The 27479-nt window shown below is 52.7% G+C and overlaps 1 protein-coding gene across 2 annotated transcripts in view; it reads left to right on the forward strand.

The window, feature by feature from the left end:
- The window catches only part of LOC307211736 (cGMP-dependent protein kinase 1-like), a 34620-nt gene extending 7614 nt beyond the window's left edge, over window positions 1-27006 (forward strand). For both annotated transcript variants that reach the window (XM_079968668.1, XM_079968667.1), the window contains exons 3-21: window positions 2207-2366; window positions 2628-2794; window positions 4214-4327; window positions 8569-8674; window positions 9172-9235; window positions 10190-10267; window positions 10705-10793; window positions 12457-12522; window positions 13232-13270; window positions 15024-15068; window positions 15902-16031; window positions 18000-18142; window positions 19014-19103; window positions 21559-21700; window positions 22989-23152; window positions 24771-24887; window positions 25013-25075; window positions 26420-26495; window positions 26597-27006. In XM_079968668.1, coding sequence (XP_079824794.1) covers window positions 2207-2366; window positions 2628-2794; window positions 4214-4327; window positions 8569-8674; window positions 9172-9235; window positions 10190-10267; window positions 10705-10793; window positions 12457-12522; window positions 13232-13270; window positions 15024-15068; window positions 15902-16031; window positions 18000-18142; window positions 19014-19103; window positions 21559-21700; window positions 22989-23152; window positions 24771-24887; window positions 25013-25075; window positions 26420-26495; window positions 26597-26686 — 1943 coding nt within the window. In that variant the 3' untranslated portion in view covers window positions 26687-27006. The remainder of the gene's footprint in view (window positions 1-2206; window positions 2367-2627; window positions 2795-4213; window positions 4328-8568; window positions 8675-9171; window positions 9236-10189; window positions 10268-10704; window positions 10794-12456; window positions 12523-13231; window positions 13271-15023; window positions 15069-15901; window positions 16032-17999; window positions 18143-19013; window positions 19104-21558; window positions 21701-22988; window positions 23153-24770; window positions 24888-25012; window positions 25076-26419; window positions 26496-26596) is intronic.
- Window positions 27007-27479: the final 473 nt, after the last annotated feature.

Consider the following 27479-nt stretch of genomic DNA (forward strand, 5'->3'; position numbering starts at 1 on the left):
GAACCCACCACCATCCAGGGGAGCCCCTTCTGTTGCCAAGTGGCTCTTCCTAAATCTCTTCCTGTGGGTCAGATCTGTCCATCACCCAGCCTGCCACTTAGGGGGTGCCCCACGTAATCTGCCCACCCCCCAGTCCTTTCCTTGCAGTAAAAGCAGTGACTGCCTTGAATGCCTCTGGCTCCTTTGTCCGGATTTCTAGGCTGCCTCCGCCTTGGGGCAGAGACCTTTTTAATCCTCTCTCATAGGGGCTGCCCCCTTTGGCCTGACGCTTCTGATGTTCTTTGGAGCCTTAAGTTCAAGAGGTGCCTGGCCCCAGCTCTTCCTGCCCCATATGTCTTTAAGGCATAGGAGCCCCTACTGAGGCTGCCCAAATGCCCCCCCAATCTTCAGAAGCAGAACTCCCCTCAATGGCACACCAAGAAGAGGTTTGGAGGGGGGAACAGAAACCAAGCCTGGTGAGGAGCGGTTGAAGGAGCCGCGTATATTAAGCCTGGAAAAGAGGAGACTGAGAGGAGTTAGGAGAGCCATCTTCCAATATCTCAAGGGCTGTCACATGGAAGATGGAACAAGCTTGTTTTCTCCTGCTTTGAAGGGCAGGACTCGAACCCAGGGCTTCAAGTTGCAAGAAAGGAGATTCCGACTAAACATCAGGAAGAACTTTCTGACAGTAAGAGCTGTTCAATAGTGGATCAGTCTCCCTCAGGAGGTTGTGGTCTCTCCTTCCTCTGAGGTTTCTAAGCAGAGATTGGAGGCCAGCTGTCATGGAAGCTTTAGCTGAGATTCCTGCCTTGCAGGGGTTGGAGTGGATGATCTCCAGCTCTTCAATTCTGTGATTTCAGAAGCATGGGAAGCTACCTTGCACTGAGCCAGATCCTCAGTCTATTCGGCTCCACGTTGTCCACAGTAATGGGCAGCCACGGCTGTCCAGGCTTTCGCACTCAGGCCCCTCCCAACCCTACAGACAATGTCCTGGGGTGGGGCTGGTGGCGTGTCCCCCTCAAGCCAGGGTGGCCCTTCCAGCAGCTTCTTTCAAGAAGGGTGCAAAGGGTTCCTCTGCCCACCCCTGTTTTATCCCTGGAGGTAGAGGCTTCGGCTGAGAGACTGTGACCGGCCCAAGTGTGTTTTTTGTGGCTGTCCGTTGCCGGCTCTGAAATGGGGCTGTCGGAGTGTGGGGTGGAGATCGGAAGGAGAGGGGCTCTCCTCCGCTGGAGGGTTGAAAGCGGAGCTCAGGTGCTCAGGGATCCTTTAGCTGCAATTCCTGTACTGCTGGGGGTTGGACTAGATGACCCCTGGGGTCCCTTCCCCCTCTACAGTTCCCTGTGTGCTTACAGGCAATGCAGTGTGTGTGTGTGTGTGTGAACATTATGGGAAAGAGCCCCATCCAGTTATAAAACAGGAAGGAGATGGAAGGGACCCTGGAGCCCCTCTGGGGGAACAAAGGAGAGATCTGGAATGGGGGTGTTTTTCTTGGGGGGGGGAGCACAGTAAGGCTTATTTCTGCTTCCTCCCTCTTTCTTTTGCTTTGCACAGACTTTTATTCTTGTTTTTTAATTTATTTTTTGAATTTTCAACACACAATTTTACAGATATATCAAACATAAATCATAAAAACAAGATTCCAAGAATTCTCCTGGGCTCCCGTCCTCCCTTTTGTGGGTCCTAATTATTAATCATTTCCTGCCGCATCTTTTATGATAATCCAAACCCTTTGCCTTTTCCATTGTGTCCAGAATCAAACTCCAAGTGATATTCCAACTCTGCTAACGATTTTCACTTGTTTACAATTGTCTTTAAGGTAAGTGGGGACGAGGGTGGCACTGTGGGTTAAACCACAGAGCCTAGCACTTGCCAATCAGAAGGTCGGCAGTTCGAATCCCCGTGACGGGGTGAGCTCCCGTTGCTCGGTCCCTGCTCCTGCCAACCTAGCAGTTCGAAAGCACGTCAAAGTGCAAGTAGATAAATAGGTACCACTCCAGCAGGAAGGTCAACGGCGTTTCCGTGCGCTGCTCTGGTTCGCCAGAAGTGGCTTAGTCATGCTGGCCACATGACCCAGAAGCTGTACGCCGGCTCCCTTGGCCAGTAAAGCGAGATGAGCGCCACAACCCCAGAGTTGGCCATGACTGAACCTAATGGTCAGGGGTCCCTTTACCTTTACCTTAAGATAAGTTTCAAATTTTATCATTTCTTGATTCCTCTTTGGCTGCAGCTGAGGACTCGGAGGAGACCAGGGACCCCGCGGGCGAGAGCGCTCTGGATCAGTCCCCGGTGGAAGACGCCCGCAGGGGCAGCCGAGGCCACGGCATCGTCCCCGAGCCCCTGGACTCCGATGGCGACTGGCAGCTGCCCTGCATTCCCAAGTCCCCCAGGTAAGCCTTGGGTGGACTGGCCAGGTGGGGCTGCTCTGCTCAGGCAGGTGGCGGCCAAGCTGGAGATGAGAGGGACATGAGAATTGGCGCATGGATGAGGCCCAAGGAGCCCAGGATCCTGTTCTTATCATGGGCCAACCAGATGTCCACTGTGGGAAACTCGCAAGCGCGTTTTCCAGAAACTGGGATTCAGAGGCATGGCGGCCGAGCCGAGCTTTTGATTCTGGGATGGCCACCAACTCCCTCCTCTTCCCTCCCCAGGGACACCGGCCTGATCCTGGACGCGGTCAAGCGCAGCGAATTCCTGCGGTGCCTGGGGGACGGGAAGAGCCAGCCGCTGGTGGAGAGCTTTGTGCCCGAGCAGCACCAGCCTGGGGGCACCGTGGTGGCCGAGGGGGACGACGGGCACACCATGTACATTGTGGCTGGTGAGCAGACAACAGAGGGCCCCCACTCCAGAGCCCAGCGCCCTCCTTGGCTTGGAAGACCCCAGACCCAAAGGAGGACTGATGATCCGCAGGCAGCGCCACCACCCCCTGGCGCCTGCGTTGGGATGGCCCCTCCACGCACACACCCCAAATTCTTGGCTGCACCTCCTCGCACCCAGGGCCAAAGAGGTTTCTTCTGCCTGCCTAAAACCAATAAAACCACAGAATTTTAGAGTTTGGAAGCACCCCAAAGGGAGAGGGGCTCCATTTGATTTTCTAAAGGGGAATTGCCTTCATTAGACACCTTTAGGCGAAAAAGTTCCTTTTGCTGATGGACGTCTGATGCCCTTTTAAAATGTATTTTGGGGATTCTTTTTTGTATGTTTCTGTTCTTATTTTTATTTTGTGTTTTGTGGTTTTTATATTGTGGTTTTATGTTGTGAACCGCCCAGAGATCTATGGGAATAGGGCCGTATGCACATTTAATTAACAAGAACAAGAACACCAGCAGCAATTTCCTGGCTCTTTGACTCAGAGAATCCTGGGAACTGTAGTTTGTTTCAGGTGCTGAGGTTGGATGGCCACCCGTCAGGGGTTCTTCAGCTGGGATTCATGCATTGCGGCGGGGTAGGTCTGGATGACCTTTGGGGGTCCCTGCAAAGGGAAACCGAAGTTCCCGAGATCTTTTCTTGGGAATCCTATTCGGAATAAGGGAATTCCCTTTAAAAAAGGGAAATATTGACAGCTGTGCTCCTTTGAGAGGCAGTGACTTCTCTTTCCTTGGAGGAATTTAAGCAGAGGTTAGCTGTCCACCTGTCAGAGATTATTATTATTATTAATAATAATAATAATAATAATAATAATAATAATAATTTTGTACCCTGCCCATCTGGCTGGGTTTCCCCAGCCACTCTGGGCAGCGGCTTCCAACAAAGATTAAAAATACATTAAAATGTCACACATTAAAAACTTCCCTAAACATGCCTTCAGATGTCTTCTAAAAGTCAGACAGCTGTTTATTTCCTTGACATCTGGTGGGAGGGCATTCCATAGGCAGGGTGCCACCACCGAGAAGGCCCTCTGCCTGGTTCCCTGTGGCTTCGCTTCTTGCATGGAGGGAACCTCCAGAAGTCCGTCAGTGCTGGACCTCAGTGTCCAGGCAGAACGATGGGGGTGGAGACGCTCCTTCAGGTCTACTGGACCGAGGCATTGCAGGGGTTGGACTAGATGACTCTCAGGGTCCCTTCCCACTCTACAATTCTGTGGCTCTTTCCCACCCTTTGCCCAGCCCCCCCCCCAAGACATTTTCCAACCACCTGGCACCCGGCAGCGGCTTCTACAAGTGCTGAGCTTCCAAAGTGGCAAGAACAGGTGTGTTGTGTGTGCATGTGTGAACCCGCCCTTCTTCTCCTGTTGCAGACGGGGAGCTGAGCGTGACACAGAAAGGACGCCAACTCCGCCGCCTGCTCCCGGGGGACGTCTTTGGGGAGCTGGCTGTGCTGTACAACTGCCGGCGCACGGCCACCGTCACAGGTAAGGCAGTGTGCATGCATGTGTGTTGGGGGGGGGGTTGTCCCTGGGACCCTCCTTGCCCCCTTCTGCCCCTGACACCAGCTGCGGATGCTCTTGACCCCTTGGAGTGGGTCAGGCCATCCTGCCCCTTCCCACCCACAGGTCCCACTGCAACTTTCCTGGGTGTCTGGGAGGGATTGTCTGAATCCTGCTCTCTCCAGATGGCAGGAGGTGCATAGGGGTCAGCAACCTTTTCCAGCTGGGGGCCGGTCCACTGTCCCTCAGACCATGTGGGGGGCCAAACTATATTTTGAAAAAAATAATGAACGAATTCCTATGCCCCACAAATAACCCAGAGGTGCATTTTAAATAAAAAGACACATTATACTCATGTAAAAACACACTGATTCCCAGACAGTCCACTGGCCGGATTGAGAAGGTGATTGGGCTGCATCCGGCCCCTGGCTGGACCTTAGGTTGCCTACCGCTGCATAAGAGCAAGAGAAGAGCTGGCAGAATCAGACCAATGGCCCATCTTGCTGTTTCCGTTTTAGCTGTAAGCCTCCTTGACTCCGTTTCAGGGGGAAAGGTCATATAAGTAAATATCAGCATCCTCTATCCCAGCAACTTGTTCTCACAGTGGCCAACCAGATTCTGGCAGGCAGGATCTGGTCCTCTTGTGCCCTTCAGCAACTGGGATTCAACTGAGGAGGCAGAGCATAGCTGTTATTATGTGTTTTGATATTGTTATTTAATAATAATAATAATAATAATTTGTTATTTATACCCCGCCCATCTGCCTGCGTTTCCCCAGCCACTCTGGGCGGCTTCCAACACAGTATTAAAATACAGTAATGGGTCAAACATTAAAAGCTTCCCTAAACAGGGCTGCCTTCAGATATCTTCTAAAAGTCAGATAGTTACTTATTTTCTTGACATCTGGTGGGAGGGCGTTCCACAGGGCGGGTGCCACCACCGAAATGGCCCTCTGCTGGGTTCCCTATAACCTCACATCTCGCAGTGAGGGAACCGCCAGAAGGCCCTTGGAGCTGGACCTCAGTGTCCGGGCTGAACGATGGGGGTGGAGATGCTCCTTCAGGTCTACTGGGCCTTTGAGGCCATTTAGGGCTTTCAAGGTCAGCACCGACACTTTGAATTGTGCTCGGAAACGTACTGGGAGCCAATGCAGATCTCTCAGGACTGGTCTTATGTGGTCCCAGTCCCCAGTCTGGCTGCCGCATTCTGGATTAGCTGTAGTTTCCGGGTCACCTTCAAAGGTAGCCCCACTTGAGTGCATTGCAGTAGTCCAAACAGGAGATAACCAGAGCATGCGCCACTCTGGCAAGACAGTCTGCAGGCAGGGAGGGTCTCATCCTGGGTACCAGATGTAGTGAAGCGCCCTGAGACCTGCCCGGGTATAGGGCAGAATACAAATTTAATAAATAATAGTAGTAATGCTGGCTACTAGCCATGGGCCGCTCTCTCCTCCTCCACGAATCTGCCCGATCCTCTCTTGCAGCTGTCCCAGCTGGAGTCCATGGCTGCCCCCCCCCTGTTGGAGGGAGTTCCGCAGTTGCACTCTGCGCTGCATGAACAAGTTGTTCCTTTCGTCGGATCCCCCAAGTAGAGCAGGGGATGCGAGTGCCGAGGGCATCATCCGTGGCCGCAGCTGCTCTCCCCTGAAAAGGTTTAATTAAGAGAATAATAACCAGAATAATAACCCAAACACGGCACGTCATCCCGGCTCCTGCGGCGCCTTAAAAAATGAACAAATATATTAAGGCAGAAGCTTTTGTGCCCCAGATACCACTCAAGATTTTTAATGCACTACAAAAGGGGGAGTGTGAGCTTTTATGTAACAACTTGATGGTAACAGCTCCTCATAACACGGAGCAGCTGGGGAAACGGTTTCCACTTATCTGAAATAATTAGGCTGAGAGCCAGGAGGGAACCAAGTGTTGGGTAAGATTTGACCCACTTAGCAAGCCCCCTGCATTAGCAGTGGGCCTGCCCCAAGTGGGTCTCTGCCCTGGGCAGCCATCCCTGCCCACCAGTGTCGGCTTTCTTGCCTGTTTGGGGTCCAGGAGGCGAGCAAACTCCTCCGTGGGTCCTGCCTTTGCCAGCCAGCCGACTGGGGCATCCTTGTCCTGTTGCCATGGTGATGATACAATGGCATCCTCTACCTATTGAACAGAGGCTGCATCAGCCTCCCCTCTTTCTCCCGTCCCTCCCTCGTGTCTCCGGAAGATTGCTTGGGGGGGGGGCATCAGAAACATGGGGAGGAGGGCCCTGCTTTTTAAGTGCCAGCCCTTGGCTTTAGTTCCGGAACGAAGACTTTCCGGTGCCATGTTTATCATCCATCTGAAGCATGGCAGGCCTTTTGCGATGCCACGTGCTGCCAGTCGAGATGCGACGGTGGTTTTTTTTTTGAGAAAGTTAATGGCAAGAGAGCTGCCCACGCCGCGTCTTGGAAATTGCCGTTCCCTTCCGCAACACCCTCGCGCGCATTTATGACATTGGCATGTGACAGATGCACTTTGTGAGGAGTGGGGAGGGGCGCATGGTGAAGCAGGGGGCATTCTTGCGCAGGGGAGGCCCCCACCCTGGGCAGGTATCGGGGCAAGGGAGGTGGGCAGCCAGGCCCCTTGGCTCACTGGCGTGTGGGTCGTAGGGGCGCCTCTGAAAGGCAGCCGTGCGTCTGAATCCCAGTTTCTGGAAACTGCAGGAGAGGAGAGATGCTCTTGTGTTCATCTGGTCAGCCACAGTGAGAACAGGGTGATGGACTAGATGGGGCCCCCTTTGCCCTGACCCAACAGGGCCCTTCTGAGGGTCTAATGGAACCTCCAGCTCCAGCAGCAGTCTACCAAGATTCCTGGAACCAGCTGGCTCTTCTTAAGCTATTCAGCCAGACATTTTCTTCAGGGGGCGGTGTCAGGAAACTGCCATCAACTCAGAGGCGAGAGATGGAAGGGCAGTTATGTTATCGGGAGCCTCCGAAAATATCTCTTCCAGCGAGGAGGGAAACCCCACCTGCAGTGGGGAAGAAGTGCAGGGGCCAGAGGAGGCTAGGGAGAGCCTTAACACTGAGCCTGAGCAAGCCGGAGAGGCGGGAAGCGTGCCCTTGCCAGCGCCCATCCTGGCGCAGGGAGGGGTGGGAAAGACTGGGGGTGACATGACTTTTATGCTGGGGGAGGTACCAAAACCAACCACTCCTGGATACTGCTAGCGATTGAGCCAGACATGAACTTACGACGCTCTTCACTGTGAAAAGTTTGCACCAAGAATAAAGCCTGCAAAAGACAGGTCAGAGTCTTGCCTGGTTACTCTCGAGCAACCGCCACACCCCTTGACAGCCGGCTTGCCTCTTCTTGCTTTCCGAATGGGGCCAGTGCAGAGTTGCAGGAGAGGAGAGATGCTCTTGTCCTCAGATGCTGCTTGCAGGTTTCCCTTTGTGGCATCTGGTCGGCCACAGTGAGAACAGGGTGATGGACTAGATGGGGGCCCCTTTGCCCTGGCTCCCGGTGGAGTACAGGATCAGGTTTAAGGTGCTGGTTTTAACCTTTAAAGCCCTATACGGCCTAGGACCCTCGTACCTACGGGACTGCCTCTCCTGGTATGTCCCGCGGAGGACCTTACGGTCTTCAAACAAAAACATCTTGGAGCCACAGGGAGGTTCGGCTGGCCTCAACCAGAGCCATGGCCTTTTCGGCCATGGCCCCGATCTGGTGGAACGCTCTGTCCCAAGAGACTAGGACAATGCGGGACTTGAGATCTTTCCACAGGGCCTGCAAGACAGAGCCGTTCCACCAGGCCTTTGGCCAGGGCACAGCCTGACCCCCTCCTTTGGCAATCCTCACAGAACTCTAGCCCAATGGTTGCCATGAATTTGATTCTGAACTGATTTTAGAATGAATTGATTTTAGAATGCTGTGTTACTTTTATTGTTGTTAGCCGCTCTGAGCCTGGCTTCGGCTGGGGAGGGTGGGATATAAATATATTATTATTATTATTATTATTATTATTATTATTATTATTAACCTCCAGCTCCAGAGGCAGTCTACCAAGATTCCTAGAACCAGCAGGCTCTTCTTAAGCTATTGAGCCGCCCATTTTCTTCAGGGGGCGGCCTGCCTCTTCTTGTTTTCCAAACGGGGCCAGTGCAGAGTTGCCTGGCAGGGAGGGGCTCAGATATCCGGGGGGGGGGGGGTATTGGGGTCGCCTGTCTCCTCAATGCAACCCCAGCCCTGCTTTTCTCCCCCCAGCGCTCACCCTGGTGGAGTTATGGGCCATTGACCGGCAGACGTACCGCACCATCATCACCGAGAATGCCAAGCGGCAGAGGGCAGAGGTGCTGGCCGGCCTGCGGAGGTGAGGGTGAGGGTGGCCAGGGAGCCCCCCCTAAAGCAGCTGGACACCCCCCTACCCCTTGGCTGTTCCAAGCAGGAATTTGGTGCTCCCTTCTCTGGGCAAACCTGTTGTGAAACCTCTCCCTCTTTCTCTCAAACACAATCGCACACCTCCTTCTTCCACAATGCCCATCATGGTATCTGGTTGCTGCCTGCCTGGGATGGTTTGGGGACAGAGGACAAACCAGTGGCCTGAAGGCAGATGGGTTCCCTTCAGGGCTTGAGAACTGACTGCCCAGTGAAGAGAGGGCACCTCTGAGCATGTGGCGAACGCGTTTCCTCGCCGCAGTTGGGCAACCCCACCTGGTGTTGGGGCTTGCAGGCTGCCTTTGGCCTGGGGGATTCTTTCGTTTCGATTCCTGTGTCCTAGCGGGTTGGACTAGATGATCCCTGAGGGGCCCTTCCGACTCTATGATTCCACGTCTGGGATATCCGGGGCATTTCTGTTTTCTCTTCCAGGGTGAAGCCTCTCCAAGGCCTGTCAGATGCCGCCCTGTCCCAGCTGCTGGACTCTGCCGAGGAGGTAACAAGGGCCGGTCCTCCTCTTGGGTAGGAGGAGCCTGCTGCTTCAAGGGGTGGGCAGAGGGGGGCACAGGAGGCCTGGGCCTTGGCATTCCCAGGGCCTCCTTTGCCGCTGTCAAATGCCCAGCAGGATCCAGCTTATGCTCCATCTGGCTCTGGGCATCAATTGTAGGGTGTGGGGGGCAGGAAAATGATGTGGCCTGGGTAGCCATGCAGCCCCCTCTCACCTCTGGCACTGGCCTGGCATGGGAGGTCAGTGCCCAAAGTTGTGATCTCCAGTACCAAGACGGATGGGCAGTGGGCACACAGACTCCGCTTCTCCCCCCTCCCTCTGTGCATGCCTATTTCTTCATTTCATAAAAGAAATAAGCGGGGGACGACCTCAGAGCGGTTTACAAAAAGATTTTTAAAATCCAGAAAAATCTACAACAATACTTTAAAATAAAAAAAAAAGTTAAACCACTTAAACAACAAAAGTTCACAGCAACACGAGAACAGGGCCTTCTCTGCAGTGGCCCCCCATTTGTGAAATGCTCTCCCCAGGGAAGCTCGCTTGGCACCTTCATTATACACCTTTAGGCACCGGGCAAAACCGTTCCTCTTCAAACAGGCCTTGGGCTGATTGACATCCTATATCCTTTTTAAAGTGTGGGGGGGGGGGGGACACCGCAAGTTAATGATTTGTTTTATTTTTGTTCTTTTTTTGCATCTGGTTGAGTTTGTCTAATCAAGAATGTCAGGCGTCAAAAGGAGTACAGTGAAGGTGTCTGTTTTTAGCGTCAAGGGGCAGGGAGTTCTGCAGGTTCTTACGAAGGTGGAATGGGTATTCCGTGGCACCTGTGGCAGCTCCAGTGCCACCGATCAAAGCGGCCAAGTGGGGCTCACAAGTGGGCTGAGGCGACCTTGTGGGTAAACTGGTGCCCAGTTGCAGCATCTCTTTCTCTGCCCCCTCCAGCGCACCTTCGCCCAGGATGAAATGATCATCCAGGAAGGAGATGAGGGGAGGACCTTTTTCTTCATTCTCAGTGGACAGGTGGGTCCCAGTTCACCCTCCCCCCCCCCCCGAATTTTCTGAAGAGGAAATGCCCAGTGTCACCCCCCCCAACTTCACTGACATCCTTCCACATGTGTGGGGCTGAGGGTGTGCCTCTCAAGAGCCCCAGAACCTTCCCCCCCCCACCCTCTGCCCCAGATGGGCTCTTGCATGTGTGCTCTGGCAGGGGTCGAGAGTCTCTCTGCATTTCAGGGGTGGGCTGGATGACCTTCAGAGGTTCCTTCCAAAGAGCAGCAGGATAGCCAGGCCTCCTGCAGTGACCTCCAGGACAGTCCCTGGCCAGCCACATCCATGCCAGGGCGACCTGATGGGTGGGGAGAGGACTGCCCCCCTCCCTGGCCATGGGGCAGCAGGGAGCTGGGGAGGCCAGCCATGCACCTGCCCAGTCTGTTTCATGCCCTCTCTGGGCTCCACAGGTGGAGGTGACAAGGAGCGTGGAGGGCAAAGAGGAGCACATCCGAGTCCTGAAGGCCGGGGACCACTTTGGGGAGCTGTCCCTCATCCGGTAAGCCAGTGGTTTTCTTGGCACCCTGAGATGCCTTGGAGGATGGTCAGGGGTGCTGCAGGCAACTCTGGTGAAATATACTCTGGCCTCTGTTGCAGCGTTCCCAAAGCAAGGAAGGATTCGACTCTGATTCATAGAATACACACGTGGCTTGACCAGCAAGACTCTGGGAGGAGTGTGTATAATAGTAATTCCCCTCCACCCTCCGGCCCAGGTCGTTTTATTCACAAAAGAACTTTTTACACAGTTTTCGTAAGAACCAATCAGATTTCCTCTGAGCATTTCAAAAAACCCCACGTGGGGACAAAGTCAGATCAGAAGAAATTATTTTAACTACAAAGAAACTATTTCCTACTTGAGCATGCATACATAGTTCAGAGTAAATAAAAGAGGAAGCAAGGAGTTATGCTTTGAGGAAACCCCAGAGGTCATAAACAGGAGAGGCAGAATGGCAGTGTCAGCATCGCCCTTGAGCCAGTGTCACCAACTGGACTCATGCACTTCAACCCCGACTGGGCTAGGCAAGCTGGGTAGCACTTCCAGAGACCACCAGGTCAAAGTGCTGTGGACTCACAGCTTAGAGTTGTGAGCACCGGATTCACTTCCACAATACAGTCGTCGCACAGCAGAGTATAGCAGGGTCTAGCAACAACTCGGAGAGCAGCTCTGTAGAATATCTTCTTCTATTCTATAACTATAACTATGATGCAAAACTATATACAGAGCTAAATAGGTCTAAGCATAAATGAATGCAGCACTGAGTGTCTGCAGCTGCTTTTAGCAGCAACCTTATCTCTACACACGATCTCTAACACTCAGTCTCTCTCTCTCTCCGACACACTGACTGACTGACTGACTTGGTGCTGGAGCTGAATAAGTAGAAAGCAGAACACTGCTCCTCCTCTCTGGAGAATCAGCAGACTCGTCAGGAGATTCTTGGATATGGGAGGGGTGAAATCTCCTGAGGCAGTATTTACCATCTCCTTGTGAACTCTCTTCCTGGCCCTTAAGATCTATCTAAAGATTAAACTACATCAAAGTAACTTACTATCTTTATGTACTGAGGATGCCTGATGAAGTAACTGGCCTGTGTTTAGGATGCTTATACCTGCCTGTCAGGCATAGAGAAAGCAAATGGCAGAGGTGCAGAGGCTTGTGGGATTCGATCAGAAACCATTGTCAATGAATCAAACCCAGCCAACGCAGTGCTTTCATCGCGGACACAATGGCTTGCTCCATATTCCTTAATTCCTCATAGCAATCCCACCTGACCCCCACACTCTGGATGTTTGCACCCGCACACTCGGCAGTGGCTGCCCAGAGGACTCCCAAGGAGAGGGAACACACCACGAGGGAGGGTGTTTGAAAAAGGGTGAGGGGCTGCCAGCTCTGCAGGCAAGGGGTGGCGCAACTGGGCTCCTGAGCCCCCCAGGGTTGCCACAGAAAGAATGTAGTTGGTCAAGGCTGTGGACCCAAAAAGGTTGAAAACCTTTGCAGTAAGCGGTCAAGCAGGGGGGTTGGTGGCCCTCTGTTTTGGAGAGGACCCACCTTCCTGGCAGGCAGTTGTGAATAAAGCCACAGGCCCCCCTAAAAATATCTCTAGCGTAGACTTAATTCTTCTGTCTTTTTCTCTCCCTTCTCTGCTTCTTCTCCTCGCCTGCAGCAACATCCGCCGGACAGCTAGCTGCCGGGCCCAGGAGGAGGTCACCTGCATTGCCATCGCCAAGGAGTAAGCCAGGATCCCGTTGAGCCTGTCTGTGGGGAGGAGGGGAGGGGCCCGGGGGGCTGCTTGGGGCCATCCTCACACTTCAGGAGGGTCCCCCATCCATGTGCACCAAAGTGGATGGTATCACGCCCTGGGGATTCCCTGGGGGGTGCTAGGAGGGAAGGGGGGAGCAGGCGGACACTGGAGGTTTAATTGAGTACCAGGCTTTGCAAAACTGGTATCATGGAACTGAGTTCATCCATTTTGTCGAGTTAAACTAAGTACTTTTAATTGGGATTTCGATAAATGCACAATTTATTGTTACTGCTTTGAATTCTGCTGTGCTAGTACCTTCCTTAGTGGGCCGTGCAAACTGCTGTTCTTTTGAATAATGCTTTTTAATAGGGTCGGGGGCACTGGGGATGAGTTTATGGAGCCAAGGGGACGGGGGCTTGAAAGCGTTGGGGAGCCACCGAGCTTATAGCAGTTCTCCAAATTGCGCAGCTCTCAGCTCTTTGCAGGGATGGGTGTTTGAAACTCAGTCAGAAAACTGGAGGTCAAAGGTCTCTGGACTCCCAAATCAGCGCTTGCCTTCAACTCTGACTGCCAGGAAGGAGCTGAGAACCAGCGCCCCCTTTGGCCTTCCTGGTGGCAGGTCTGCACCTGAGCCCAGGTGGGCCTCCAAGCGGGATCTCAAACTGACATCTCCCCTCTTTCCTGCCTTTCCCCACAGGGACTTTCAGGAACTGAGCCCAATGTGCAGCCAAGAGCCGTAAGTATTTGGCTCCCCTTTAAAGGGGCTTCCATGTGGAAGGAGTTGCATTCGTGTCCTCCTTCCTCTCTCCGTATCAAGACCACTCCCCACACAAATCTGGGGTCCCCTGGCCCTCGGTGTGTATTAGCTGCAGGCATACACAACCTGTCTTTGGGGTTCAGCAAGACTTTGCAGGAGGAGATTCTGGCCCCAGTTCCTTCCTTCCTTCCTTCCTTCCTTCCTTCCTTCCTTCCTTCCTTCCTGTTCATTCATTTTCTTTGATGCTGAAAATCATGCTCAAAGTGTGAATCAGGAACACAAGCAAACCGTGCAAGAAGCCATTTCTTAATAACACAGCAAAACAACACAATGGCAAATGCAATAGCATACAAAAAAAAAAAACATGTTTCAGTACTAGAAATATACCAAGGTTACATAAGCAACTTCCAGCATTCAATAGGCAAAATAATAAGGGAGCTTGAGAGACAGAAATATGTGGCTCCCAGTCCCTCTCCTCCAGCAGACTGCATGCTCTTCGTTCTGCCCCCCAAAACATATTTTATTGTTTTCACTTATTTATACAAGAAGCAACAATCAATATTCAGCAATCCCACCCACTCCCAGCAGAAGCACTAAATGTCTGTTTAATTGCGTTTAATCTCCAAATCAATGTGGTTTTCAAACAAAGGCCTCGTTCCACAAGTTGTCATGTGTCCTCGGAGGCCCATCGTCATGTTCCCTGGTTGTTGCGGAATCTAATACAACTATGTCAGGTGGATGGGAATGTGACTTGGGCTGTTGAACTCTCTCAGAGGGTGGATACGGAGTCCCAGGGTTGTGAGGTCTGCATTTAGGGTCTTCCGACACGTTGCAAGGGGGTGTTTGGGGCCTCTGACCCCGTTCCGGCTGCCCCGTCCTTCAGGCGGGACCTGGGATGGGGGTTCCTCCTGCCCTGCGGAATTGGGTGGTCTCTGCCTGCAGGGTCCCACCAAGGTCCTTCCTCTTCCTTGCTTAAACCAAGGGTTCACCCGAGGCCCCAATCCAGGATCCTGTCATCCCCCTTGAGCTGTGGTGGCGTCCCAGAGCAACTCATTCCTATCCCAATTTCTCCTCCAAGGAGCCACGCATGGCTCTCCCCTTCCTCATTTTATCCCCACAAGGACCCTGTGAGGGAGGTTAGGCTGAGAGAGGCAGCGACTGGCCCAAGTCGCCCCCAGCAAGCTTCATGGGGATTTGAACCCTGGTTTCTCCCAGCTTCTAGTCTGGCGCTCTAACCACTACACCACGCTGCCAAGACGAATGGGCTCAGTCCCTTTGGCGAATGTTGCCAAGAGGTAAAGTTGGCTTCAAGTCTCCGTCTGAGAACTGCTTAAGTGACCCTCAGTCGGTAGAGCACGAGACTCTTAATCTCAGGGACGTGGGTTGGAGCCCCATTCCTGCTTTGCAGGGGGCTGGACTAGATGACCCCCCGAGGTCCCTCCCAACTCTGCATTCCTATGATTCTGTGACCTGATTTCTGCACTTTGCCTGTGTACTCAATTCACCCCCTTTGGGACAGAGCAGGCTCTTGGGAGCCCTAGAGGACGACGACTTGCTTGACCCGGGAAGAGGCTGGGGGAAGAGAGTTGCCAGTAGTTAGGAAGGGTGGTTTGGGGTGGGGGGCTCCTCTGGCCCTGGGGGTGTTTGTGGGTGCATGTTTGGGAAGAGCTGGGAGGGTTGGGAAGGGACCTTTCATTTGGCTGATTTCGCCTTTTCTTCCCCCTCCCCGCAGGGAAACGGCGGCGCAGGAGGCTCCCCCCTTCTCTGAGCCCAGACGGTCAGTGCTCAAACTCCTGCGGTTTGGGTGGGGGCATCAGGGCTGGTGGGGTCCCCTGTGGTGGTCCAGGGAGCCCAGATGCAGAGGAAGAAAGAAGCCCACATTTTGGACTAGATTGACCCCTTGGACCCCTTCCAACTCTACCAGGCAGCAGCCAGGCCCTTTGCCCTCTGTCCAGGTGGGCAGCGCCAGGGCAACCTTCCCCCTTCCTGGCCATTTTCTCCCTGCGTTCCTGAGCCTGGGCAGGTGCCTCGCCTTGCCTGGCTAGTGGCCAGCCCTCTGGGGTTGCCTGTTTTTGAAAGACCCCCTCCACAGCAAGGTGGGGCCCCTCGTTGGAGATCCAGGGAAGCGACAGAGCAGCTGTTTTTCATCCTGACCTCCAGCCAAGCTTGGCATCTGCAGGTCGAGCTGGGCGGACAGACACCTTGAAGCCCTGGAGTGGCGTTGCTGCCAGCCAGTGTCAGCACTATTCAGCTCAAGGGACCTGGTTCTGCCGAGCTGTCTCTGCTCCTGTGTCTCTTCTGATTCTGGGGCACCACTGCAGGGCTGGCGGCAGACGTGAGGAGGGGCTTGGCAAGGGGTCAGCAACGGGCCCGCAAGCAGGGGCACTGGCAACTGCCCTTCCCAGGGCTGGGCGTCAGGGGCATACACACAGCCCAAAAAAGGCAGCTGTTCCAGCTTGCCATGGTGGCAACAAGAGCGAGGGACCTCTTCATTTCCCACGCAGAAGAGGGACCTGAATCTTCACCCCCCGGGGAGGGAAAGTCTCCAGCAAGATTTCATGGCTGCTGGGCACCCAGTCTCTCTCTCTCTCTCTCTCTCTCTCTCTCCAGGGGGTCCTTCCTAGAGGGAGCTCAGAACCCCCTGCAGCTCCAGGACCTCCTACCTGTTTTCTACGAAGATGGGGATCAGCGAGGGAAGCCAGTCATCCTGGGCACTGGGGGGTTTGGCACCGTGGAGCTGGTAAGGTCTGGGGAGGAATGCGGGGAAAAGTGTCCTGGGAAATGATCAATTGAATCGAATGAATTGAAACAAAAATGTTTAAAAGTACTTCCCTCCAAAAAAATGAGTCTTTTCTGTGGGGGATAATTCAGACTGAAATTCCCAGGTGTCAAAAAAGATTGTTTATGTATGCTACTACTGCGGCCCGTGTTTTGTAGCCCAGAAATGGAGAATGAGTGAGGCCCCAACTAAAGAAGAATGGCAGCTTAAACTGATGGAATATGTGCATCTTGCAGGCTTAACATATAGAGTAAGAGAACAAGAAGAACATAATGGGTGCAATAATGGAATAGTGAACGGCATAAAAGGTAAAGGTAAAGGTACCCCTGCCCGTACCGGCCAGTCTTGACAGACTCTGGGGTTGTGCGCCCATCTCACTTAAGAGGCCAGGGGCCAGCGCTGTCCGGAGACACTTCCGGGTCACGTGGCCAGCGTGACATCGCTGCTCTGGCGAGCCAGAGCTGCACACGGAAACGCCGTTTACCTTCCCGCTGGTAAGCGGTCCCTATTTATCTACTTGCACCCGGGGGTGCTTTCGAACTGCTAGGTTGGCAGGCGCTGGGACCGAGCAGCGGGAGCGCACCCCGCCGCAGGGATTCGAACCGCCGACCTTTTGATCGGCAAGTCCTAGGCGCTGAGGCTTTAACCCACAGCGCCACCTGCGACCCAGTGAACGGCATAGTTTATGTAAAATATGCAGGGATTTATTATATGTAAAATGAACCACAGAAAGAGAAGAAGTTATTGGTATCTTAAGGACGTAAAAGTGAGTATTCTAAATTGTAAAAGAGAATTATATACAAAGGGCTGGGGGAGGAATGGGCTAACTTGGGAGGTCTCCTCCTTCCTTGGAGGGGGTCCAGCAGAGGTTGGGTGGCCACCTGGCCAGCGGTTCTCCAGCTGTGACTCCTGCTTATTGGACTGGATGACCCTCAGGGTCCTTCCGACTCTACAGATCTTTGGTTCTGCTCTGGACGGATCCTTCCTTTATCCTTCCATCAAATGCCCACCCTGGGTGATGCCACCTCCAGTGCCCTGCTGGGGTCTGGCTGTGCCACCACCAGGGCGGGGACAAGAGAAAGAGCCTAAGAAGGGCTTGATGGATCCAGCCAGTGGCTCATCTGGTCCAGCATCCTATTCTCACAGGGATTGACCAGACGCCTGTCGGCAGGACCTGGGTTCAAGAGCCGCTCTGCCCTCCTGAGGTTTCCAGCAACTGGGACTCAGAAGCATGGCTGCCTCCTGGCTACCGGCCATCGATAGTCCTCTCTTCCTCTATGAATTTATCCCATCCTCCTCCAAAGCCATGCATGTTGCTGGTCCTCCCTTCCTCCTACAGCGGGGAGTTCCATAGTTTGCCTGCGCGCCATGTGAAGAAGGACTTCCTTTCATTTATCCTGAATCTTCCAACAAGCCTTGAAGAATCCTAGAATTTTTTGATAATTTATTACGGTCAGAGACCAGCTTATAAAACACACTCGGGGGTCCAATCCCAGAAGGAAAACAAACATTTAAAACAATGTACAACAATAAATTTAAAATTTGTAAATGCGATAATCGTATAGACACTTAAAACTTTAAGATAAGCTACCGCAGAGAGATGATCCGGAGTCACCCATGGAACCGAGTTTGGGGATTTTCTTAATAAACTAGTTTGGGTCAGGGGATGGCCTGTGCCTACACAGAATCTGGCCACCATCCAGGTCGTCTTATGAACTTTGCCTAACAGGAAAAGGTCATTTTTTTTGCTTTTCCAGGAGGTCAGTGAGCCTCACCTGCAGGGGATCCAATGCAGGGATCTTTTGCCCTCCGTGGGGCTTGAACCCTGAATTTAAGAGTCTTGCACTCTGCCTACGGAGCTTTCTTGGCCTGGGCTGTGCCAGCGGCCCCCCACTTCTCCCCTCTCTCCCCTCCCTGCCTACCTCGCAGGTCCGTCGCGTGGAGGAGGGCCAGGAGCTCTTCTTCGCCCTCAAGCGCCTGCGGAAGGACCACGTGGTGCAGAAGCGGCAGCAGGAGCACGTCCTGATGGAGAAGAAGGTCCTCCGGCAGAGCCGCTGCCCCTTCATCGTCAGGTGCTGGCGCCTTCCTCTTCCCACTCCCCGTCTCCAGTGGGGGGCAAGGGGTGGGGGTCTGGGGCCCGGAGCCCACAGAGATGGACGTCAGGCGATCCCTGCAGCGGCAGCAGCCCAGCCTCCTGTTCTCGCAGTGGCCAAATACCCCTAAGGACCTTGGACTCCAGGTAGACTGTCCCTGGAGCTGGAGGTTCCACAGGAACACAGGAAGGGCCTGGCTGCTGGATCAGGCCCAAGGAGGTCCTCCCATCAAATGACGTCAAGGAGATGAATAACTGTACGACTTTTAGGAGGCAGCCCTGTCTAGGGAAGCTTTTGCTGTTTTATTGTGTTTTATATCTGCCGGTTCCTGGGGCAGCACTAGAATTTTCACAGCTGAGTCCTCAACCCCTGTATTACTGTGCTTTGCTTTCTTCAAGTGGGGCTTTGTTTAAAACTTGCCATTTAGGTTTTCAAACCTTTTTTGTAAATTCAGTCTTTGTACTTTTGAGTCCTCAATCCTTTATTACAGTGCTTTGCTTCACCTAGGTTGAGCTAGGATTATAATACTTCAGAATTTTGGAAGGTTCTACCCTTTTTTGAATTTTGGTCATTTAAAGTTTATGATTTTTCTATTTCCTTCTGAGGAAACTGAATAGTTCAGTGGAACAAGGTTTGTAGCCGGCATCCCGTTAAGGCTTTGTTCAATTCTAGGTTTTTCTAATTTTTTCCTTAAGCTTTTTGATTTTTCTTATTATTTAGTTTATTTCCACAAGCTAATATTTCTAGTCGATTACTTCTCGTTTCAGGGATTTTCACGGTATTTCATTTGTTTTGTGCAATTTCTCAGTGCCGCGACTGACTTTTTTCTATTGCTCTCTCTCTCCTGCAGGCTTTTTGCCACCTTCCGGGACAGTCGCCACGTCTACCTGCTGCTGGAGTTCTGCCAGGGGGGCGAGCTGTGGGCCAAGCTGCGTGAGGCGTAAGTGGGGGTAGAGGGAGGGGTGGGGATGTGGGGCAGGCTATGCCAACAGGCAGGTGGGGGCTGTGATCCGGAAAGGAGGCTGCTTGGGACAAATCATACAATGGAAGCATAGAAGGGCAGAGGGGACCCTGAGCAGGAGCTCCACCTCCTGGCCACTAGAAGCCCCGCCCCCAGGGGAGAAGGCCCCGCCCCCAGCCCAAGCTGTCCCCATTGGCAGGAGGGGCCCTGGGGGTGCATTACAGTCCTGGATTTAACCCTGGGAGTTTCTTGCAGGGGTTTGGGGAGGAGAGCAAAGGATCCTTGCAAGGAGTCCTGCTGGCCCCAATAATGGAACTAACGGTTATTAACCTCTCCTGATTGTGTTCAGGGTGGCAGGAGAGGATATATTCTTTATTTATATCCTTCCTAATTTGCGCTAGCAAGTTCCTTTACTTGGCAGAGTTTACATTCCCCTTCTTCTTACATGCACAGCAGATAGCTGGCTGCAGGCTCGTGTGAGCCTCTCACTAGTATACAATTCAGTCTGCCTCAGATCAAATTGTACGTTCCTGGTAAGTTCCCTTGAATCCCTCTTAAAAGAATAAGGACGCCACAATCTTATTCGTAAGCAATAAAAAGATAGTTTACTCACGATCAGGCAGAGCACAGTGTGATCCCTGAAGGCAGCCTTTAGGCTTAAAGTTACAAACGTATAAAGACAGATTTACCCCATAAGGGAGATTACCTGAGGGACTGCTTGGCTGGCAGCCAGCAGTTCATCCAGCGAAAGGAAGATGGAAAAGAAGGAAAAGAGGGAGAGTGCTGCATGACTCGTCCTTTTGTTACCTGGACAGGTTAGGTCACGCCCACCTTCTATTATTATTATTATTATTATTATTATTATTATTATTATTATTTATTTATTTATTTATTTATACCCCACCCATCTGGCCGGGCTTCCCCAGCTACTCTGGGCGGCTTCCAACCAAATTTTAAAATACAGTAATACATCACACATTAAAAGCTTCCCTAAACAGGGCTGCCTTCAGATGTCTTCTAAAAGTCTGGTAGTTGTTTTTCTCTTTGACATCTGCTGGAAGGGCATTCCACAGGGTGGGTGCCACTACCGAGAAGGCCCTCTGCCTGGTTCCCTGCAACTTGGCTTCTCACATGGAGGGAACTGCCAGAAGGCCCTCGGAGCTGGATCTCAGTGTCCGGGCTGAACGATGGGGGTGGAGATGCTCCTTCAGGTATACTGGACCGAGGCCATTTAGGGCTTTAAAGGTCAGCACCAACATGCAAAGGAAGATGCTCCAACCAGGAGGAACAGGAAGTTTTGACTGGCTGGACCAAACATTCCCTTGCATGTCTTCTCTAGTATTACACGGAATGTTGTACATGACTGCTCCCAGTGGATCACATCCCACACTGATCATGCCTGATCCTAAGAACCGACCTTTCACCGTTGGAGACCCTTTGCATTGCAGGGGGTTGGCATAGATGACCTTTGGGTACCTCCCATCTCTACAATTCTATGAGACTCTGAGTCCCTCCAGTTCAGTATCTGCAGCAGCTTCACTCAGAGAGCCTTTCCCAGCCCTGCCTGCAGCTGCAGGAGACTGAGCCGCAGGCAGACCTTCTGCATGCTAAAGCAGCTGTCCTTGATTTTCCCATCTCTCATTAAAAGCAAAAGAAAAAAGACAAATTATAATATATACATATAATATATGGGAAAATTGTCGAATGGAATTTTCTTTTTTGACCCTAGGGGAAACGTTTCAAGAATAAGTTCAGATATATAAGTTTTAATGAGAAATAAGATTAAATAAAGTAAAAGTGGATGGTTAATTGGTGAAAGAAAGAATGGAAAATTACAGTATAATAAGATAAGATATAAGGATAAAAATAAGGTGAAGGATTTGCTTGAAATATCTGTATGAATTAGAATACAAAGAGGGGAGATGTGAGGAGGTCAAGGAGATAAGTTAAGAAAGGGAGTTATTTTAAGGTTTAATTTGTTCTTTTGCTTTTTTTCTTTTTGTTTTTTGGATTGGTATTCTTTTTTCCTTTTTAGCTGTTTTTGCTTTTTTATTTTCCTATTTTTATTTTTCTCTTGGATATGTTTTGCTTTTATATATTGTGTTTTTCTTTGTAACCTTTTAAAACTTGAATAAATATTATTGGGGGGGGGGGAAAGCTAAAGCAGCTGTCCTGTCGCTGGCCTATTCAGCTAAAGGCAAAGCAAGTTTCTAGTCCTCCTTGTTCTGAATTAAAGGGTTGGTTTAAGCAGGAACAAGAAAGCTGCTTTACTCCGAGTCCACCAAGTTCAGTATTGCCTACACGGACTGGCAGCAGTGGCCTTCCTGGGACCCCAGCCCTGCCCAGGGCCTCTGGGGACGGAGCCTGAGGCCATCTGCATGCCAAGCAGCTGTCCTGCCTCTGAGCCTGGCTCCGCCTCCTCTCACCCCTCCAGCCGCTGCTTCTCGGAGCCGGTGGCCGTCTTCTGCTCTGCCTGCGTGGTCGAGGCCCTGGACTACCTCCATGCCCAGGGGGTCGTGTATCGCGACCTGAAGCCAGAGAACTTGATGCTGGATGCCAAGGGCTACGTCAAGCTGGTAACGGAGGGGGAGGGGAGGGTGGCATGGAGGGGTTCCTGGACAGGTGGGCACCTCAGAACAAGCCCCCCCAACCCCTGACCTCTGAGGGTGGAGGGATGGACCAGTGGCAATGGCAAAGGGGAGCACACTCTGCTTATGCTCAGAGGTGCTTTTCACCAGGCAAACGTTCCATGTGAAAAAATGGCCCTGGTCCTGACATCTTGTTCAGCTGAAGCTCTGCAGGAAGAAAATGCCCTCTAGATCGGTGACTCCTAAACTTTTTCAGGCCCCCACCCACTAGCCTCCAGTGCCCCCCTCCCCTCTAAAAAGTGTTGAGATTCCTGTATTGCAAGGGGTTGGGCTAGATGACCCTTGAGATCCCTTTTAACTCTACAGTTCTATGATTCAGAATACAGGCAGTGGGTTTGCATGACCCATTAAGGAAAATAAGAGCACAGCAAAATTCAAAACAGTAATCATGAATCCCACCTTTATTCAAAAATCCAGTTAAAATCATTTAGTTTAACTGATTATCTTGATCCAGCGATACCAGCTTTTCCAATGCCTGATAGTCATTTACACCTGCCGCAGCCCCCTGCCCCCTTTTTGGTCCCCACAGCTAACTCCACCACCCTCCATGGGGCAGAGCACCCACTTGGGAAGTGCGACACTGATGCCAGCAGGGAGAAAGGGCAGGGGCAGAGATGCCCAACTGGCAATGAAAGGGTGGTTGCATTAGCCACGGTTAACGGTGCTGTGTCCTCCTTACCTGTCGCACCTCCATTCATGTATGCAAAGCTGACCTCACAGCTTGCCATTTCCCCCCCTACACCTGTGTGTGGACACACCTGTCGGTTGAGGATAAACCCTACCTGCGTCTGGCCGAGTGGGCAGCTTCAGCTCCAATAAAATTGGTTTTGACATTACCCAGTGCATTCCCTGTCACAGTGCATCCCTCTGCACATTTATTTGGAATAAATCCAACCGTCTTCAAGTAAGAGGTCCGGGCGGTGACGGGGTGCGTGTCAGCATAACTCTATCTCTGCATTATTGGGGCCCCATTGGGGCCCCTCGTCGGCCACTGAGATAAAGGATCATTGGCACGATCCATCAGGACAACTCCTGCAATAGCAGAACCTCCATACCCAGCTGCAGTCTACCTTTGAATGCCAGACAGCGGGGGACACAACAGGAGAGTGCTTGCGGGTTTCCCCTTGGGGCATCTGGTCAGCAACTGTGAGAACAGGATGCTGGGCTCCTGGGCCTGATCCAGCCGCTTTCTTCTTAACCCCCTGTGTCTCTGCAGGTGGACTTTGGCTTTGCCAAGGCGCTGAGGCGGGGGGAGAAGACCTACTCCTTCTGCGGGACCCCCGAATACCTGGCTCCCGAGATCCTCCGCCACGAGGGGCACGACTTTGCCGTGGACTTTTGGACCCTGGGCGTGCTCATCTTTGAGATGCTTGTCGGGCGGTGAGACATGGACCCCCCCCCATATGCACAAGATTATGGGGGGGCCCTTGTGCTGTGTTCTGCTCACTTCCAGCAGCAGCTGTGGGGCGGGGCGGGCGGTGGGGAGAAAACACAGGAAGGACAAAGCAATGGGTGCACCCTAAAGTTTGGGGGTGCCAGAGCTGCCAGCTGAAGCCCAGCAGGGGAAGGGGCTACAATGCTGCAAGGGGGGCACCCCAGATTGCCTCAAGGAAGGCCATAGCACCCTCTCGCTCAGCTCCTTCTAGTCAGGGTGACGGATCTCTTGTGATTTGGGGAGGGATGGGAGCCAGTTGCAAGGAAGGGGAATCCTTGGGGGGTCAGGGAGTGGCTTTGGGGAGCACAGAGGCGCTCAGCATCACCTCCTGGCTTTTCGGTGCATCAACATATTCAGGGCTGACCCCCCCCCATGAGGCAGGCTGAGGCAGGTGGGGAACCCCAAGAAGCAGCAACCCCAAAGGCAGCCCCACTGCGATAACGGCTCCTGGCAAGATGCTGCAGAAGTCTTGCCCGATTTTGTGCGCTCCGAAGGATCTTGCCAAAACCTCACAAGATCTCCTTGAAATCTTGTGAGATCTCGCTAGAACCCACCCGCCTCAGTTTTGACCAGGGGTCAGCAAACTTTTTCAGCAGGGGGCCAGTCCACTGTCCCTCAGACCTTGTGGGGGGCCGGACTATCTTTCGGGGGGGGGGAATAATGAACGAATTCCTATGCCCCACAAACAACCCAGAGGTGCATTTTAAATAAAAGGACACATTCTACTTATGTAAAAACACGCTGATTTCTGGACCGTCTGTGGGCCGGATTTAGAAGGTGATTGGGCCGGATCCAGCCCCCGGGCCTTTGTTTGCCTACTCATGGCCTGGACCAAAACAGTGAAATGGGGCAGGCCAACAGATAGGGGCAGGTTACGGATAGGTAACCTAGATAGGAAGAAACATGAAAACAGGGATTTGGATAATCTCCTTCTGAGAACTGTGTTAATGATGAGCTGAGAAAGTTTGCAAAGGACAAACTCTTGGCCTTGAGCTGGAGAGAGACGAGACACGCTGTTCTTCTCTCAGAACCCGGCACCCACCTCTGGTCAGGAAGGCTTTCTCCTCTGGAAAGGTGACTTAATTTCTCTGCATGTGTGAAGCGCAGAGAAGGTGAGAGAATGCCTGCCGGACTGTGACTTGGAGACCCCTGGACAGGGGTGGAGAAAGGGGGTGCGGTGGGGGTGGTCCGCCCTGGGTGTCACCACTGAGGGGGGTGACAGAATGCCAGGCGGCACTCACCGCTGGGCCTGCAGCACACCTGGGCCACGCATCTGTCCTGGGAGAGACACAGTGGTTGTGGCGCTCGCAGGCTCCACACTCCCCAAACAGTCCGCCCGCTGCCTCCCCAACAGCTGTAGGGCAGCTGGGTGGGAGGGGGCAGGCAGATTCCTCGGAGGCCCCACGGAGCGTCCTGCACCGGCTTGCTCCACCGCTGCCCCTGGACTCTGCTTTTAGGGGTTCCCAGAGGCTGCTGCCCAAGTAAAAGCCCCCTTACATTCTGCAACGGTGTCGTTGATAGGAGAAAATTCACGCCGGCTTCCCCTGTCTCCCCAACCCCCAGGCCCCCCTTCCACAGTGCGGAGCCTCAGAAGATCTACAGCAAGATCATGGACGGCATCTTCTCCTTCCCGGTGTTTGTGAGCGAGTCTGCCTGCTCCCTCGTGGCCAAGCTGTGCAGGTGTGTCTCCCCACCAGCTTCAGGGGGCCTCCCCTCTTAGCGCATGGAAAGTGCATGCGTCATGTGCAAAGGAATGAAGCTGAACCTCTTCTTCTTCTCTCCCCCCCCCCCGGTTTTTATGGCAGGCGCCGGCCAGGGCAGCGCCTGGGCAATACCAGCAGCGGCATCCGAGGCATCCGTAAGCACAGGTGAGTCCACAGGGCAGAAGCTGCAGTGCCTATCTCCGCCAGCAGGAGGCGCAGGAGAGGCCAAGGGTTTCTCTTCCCTCCTTTGGCCTTCCTGGACCCGGTGCCTTCCAGCTGTTTCGAACTACAACTCCCATCAGCCCCAGCCAGCGAGGGGCGGGGACATAGGAAGCTGCCTTATGCTGAGTCAGACCATATTGTGGTTGTTGATCTTGCACATTTGGAAGCCATAGGATGAATCAAAACTGACCGTTCTTGAAATAAAAATTGTCCAGGTGAAAAATATGGTTCAAAAGCTTTACTAACCGAACTCGCAGCAAAACAAACTTAAATCGATAACGTTACATCCGGATAGTTGCATAATATCGTGTGCTGATCCTAGCACAGATAGAACATCTTAGAAATATGAAATATCTTCCTCCGGAGCTGAAATCGAAGCTCCGCCTCTCCAAACCCAGTCTGCATTAGCCAGAGGCTGTGTCCCTAAACAGAGAGAAGCCTTTCTTCTTCCCGGCTGCTTTCAGAACAAAGACACACCCAAAAGGGAGACTTGTAACTGAATGCTTCATGTGACCTAAGTTACACACCTCCTGAGAGCTAGCAGAGGTGCATTCTCACCTGATGATTAATTTGTTAGGCACTCTGAGAGGTTTAGTTCAGCTCCATGGAATTTTCCATACCATGCTATGCTTTTAGCAGTACAGTGGTATCTCGGGTTACATACGCTTCAGGTTACATACGCTTCAGATAACACACTCCGCTAACCCAGAAATAGTGCTTCAGATTAAGAACTTTGCTTCAGGATAAGAACAGAAATCGGGCTCTGGAGGCGCGGCAGCAGCGGGAGGCCCCATTAGCTAAAGTGGTGCTTCAGGTTAAGAACAGTTTCAGGTTAAGAACGGACCTCAGAACAAATTACGTACTTAACCCGAGGTACCACTGTACAGTGATACCTTGCTTCTCAAACTTAATCCATTCCAGGAGTCTATTTGACTCCCGAAACTGTTCGAAAACCAAGGCGCGGCTTCCGATTGGCTGCAGGAACTTCCTGCTCTCAATCGGAAGCCGCAGAAGCCGCGTTGCATGTTTGGCTTCTGAAAAACATTTGCAAACCGGAACACTCACTTCTGGGTTTGCGGCATTCGGGAGCCGATTTGTTTGGGAGCCAAGCCGTTCGACTACCAAGGGACCACCATACACTTACAGAATTATTTTGAACAATTAAAAAATTATACTTATCAGACCTTTGGTCCAGTTTTGACTCTGTGTTGGATGAAGAAGGGTTTTCAATGATCTGTGTCCTGAATCTTCCACCCGGCTGACCCTTGCCTTGCCTTCCTGCCGCAGGTGGTTCAGCTCCCTCTCCTGGAAAAAGCTGGCGCTGCGTCAGATCGAGGCCCCCACCACCGTTCTGCTCAAGCAGGTATTGGGTGGGGGCGAGGGGCTCTTTTGGGCAGCAAGGACTCCCCTCCAGCTGCCGTCCACCCTCACGACTGCCTACTTTCCCTCCTCCTCCTCCTCCAGGGTGCCCCCTACGTCAACTTCAAGCGCTTCTCCGTCTCCCGGCAGCAGCAGCCCGAAGAGGAGTTTTCTGGCTGGGACGAAGACTTCTGAGCTCCTGGCACCGCGGAGGGGGGAGGGCAGGAAGACCCTTCCTTTGACCCCACAGACTGGAGCCGCAGCTGAGAGGGAGCCCCCGCAGGCTCTCTCCCCCCTCGAAATGCTTTTCAGCAGGGGCCCCCCAGCCTGGATGTCCTCAGCCCCCCGCCCCCAGTGCTTGGCCAAGGCTCTCGTGTGCCCCTTCCTCTCCCCCCACAACTGCCTTGTCTGGGAGCTGATGGCTGCAGTGGGCAGAGTCACTGTGAAAGGGGGAAACCCTCCAGTCTGCCTTGTCTCGTCCTGCTCAATGTGGAAAATAAAATTAGTTCAGGGAACAGTCTGGCCCCTGCCTCCTCCTCTGCGATTTGGGCATGCAGGGGGGTGGCTGCTGGTGGTCCGTATTCTGTCTACTCCAGCTCTCCAGGTGCGAGGACATTTGGAAAACACTGTGTGCCGTTCTGGTCACCTCACCTCAAACAGGAGCATAGCTGTCAAGTGTCCCTTATTTGGCGGGACAGTCCCACTGCTGTCCCTTAATGATGAGGCTTTGTTTGGCTGCTGGCTGGGCTTTCTGCCTTTGGCTCAGAGGGGCTCAGAAGTTGAACATACCTGTGCCCAGAAAATCCCTTATTTTGGCTGCTGATCCTTTATTTTCGAGGCTGCTGGTCCCTTATTTTCAAATCTGTAAGTTGACAGCTATGAACAGGAGATTGTAGATTTGGAAAAGGTTCAAAGTGACCGAAGGGATAGAGCAAAAGCTGCAGCGTTTGGGACTTTTTGGTTTAGAGAAAAAGCCAGGAAGAGGCGA

Source organism: Podarcis cretensis (assembly GCF_951804945.1).
Source record: "Podarcis cretensis genome assembly, chromosome: 3".
Lineage (NCBI taxonomy): Eukaryota > Metazoa > Chordata > Lepidosauria > Squamata > Lacertidae > Podarcis > Podarcis cretensis.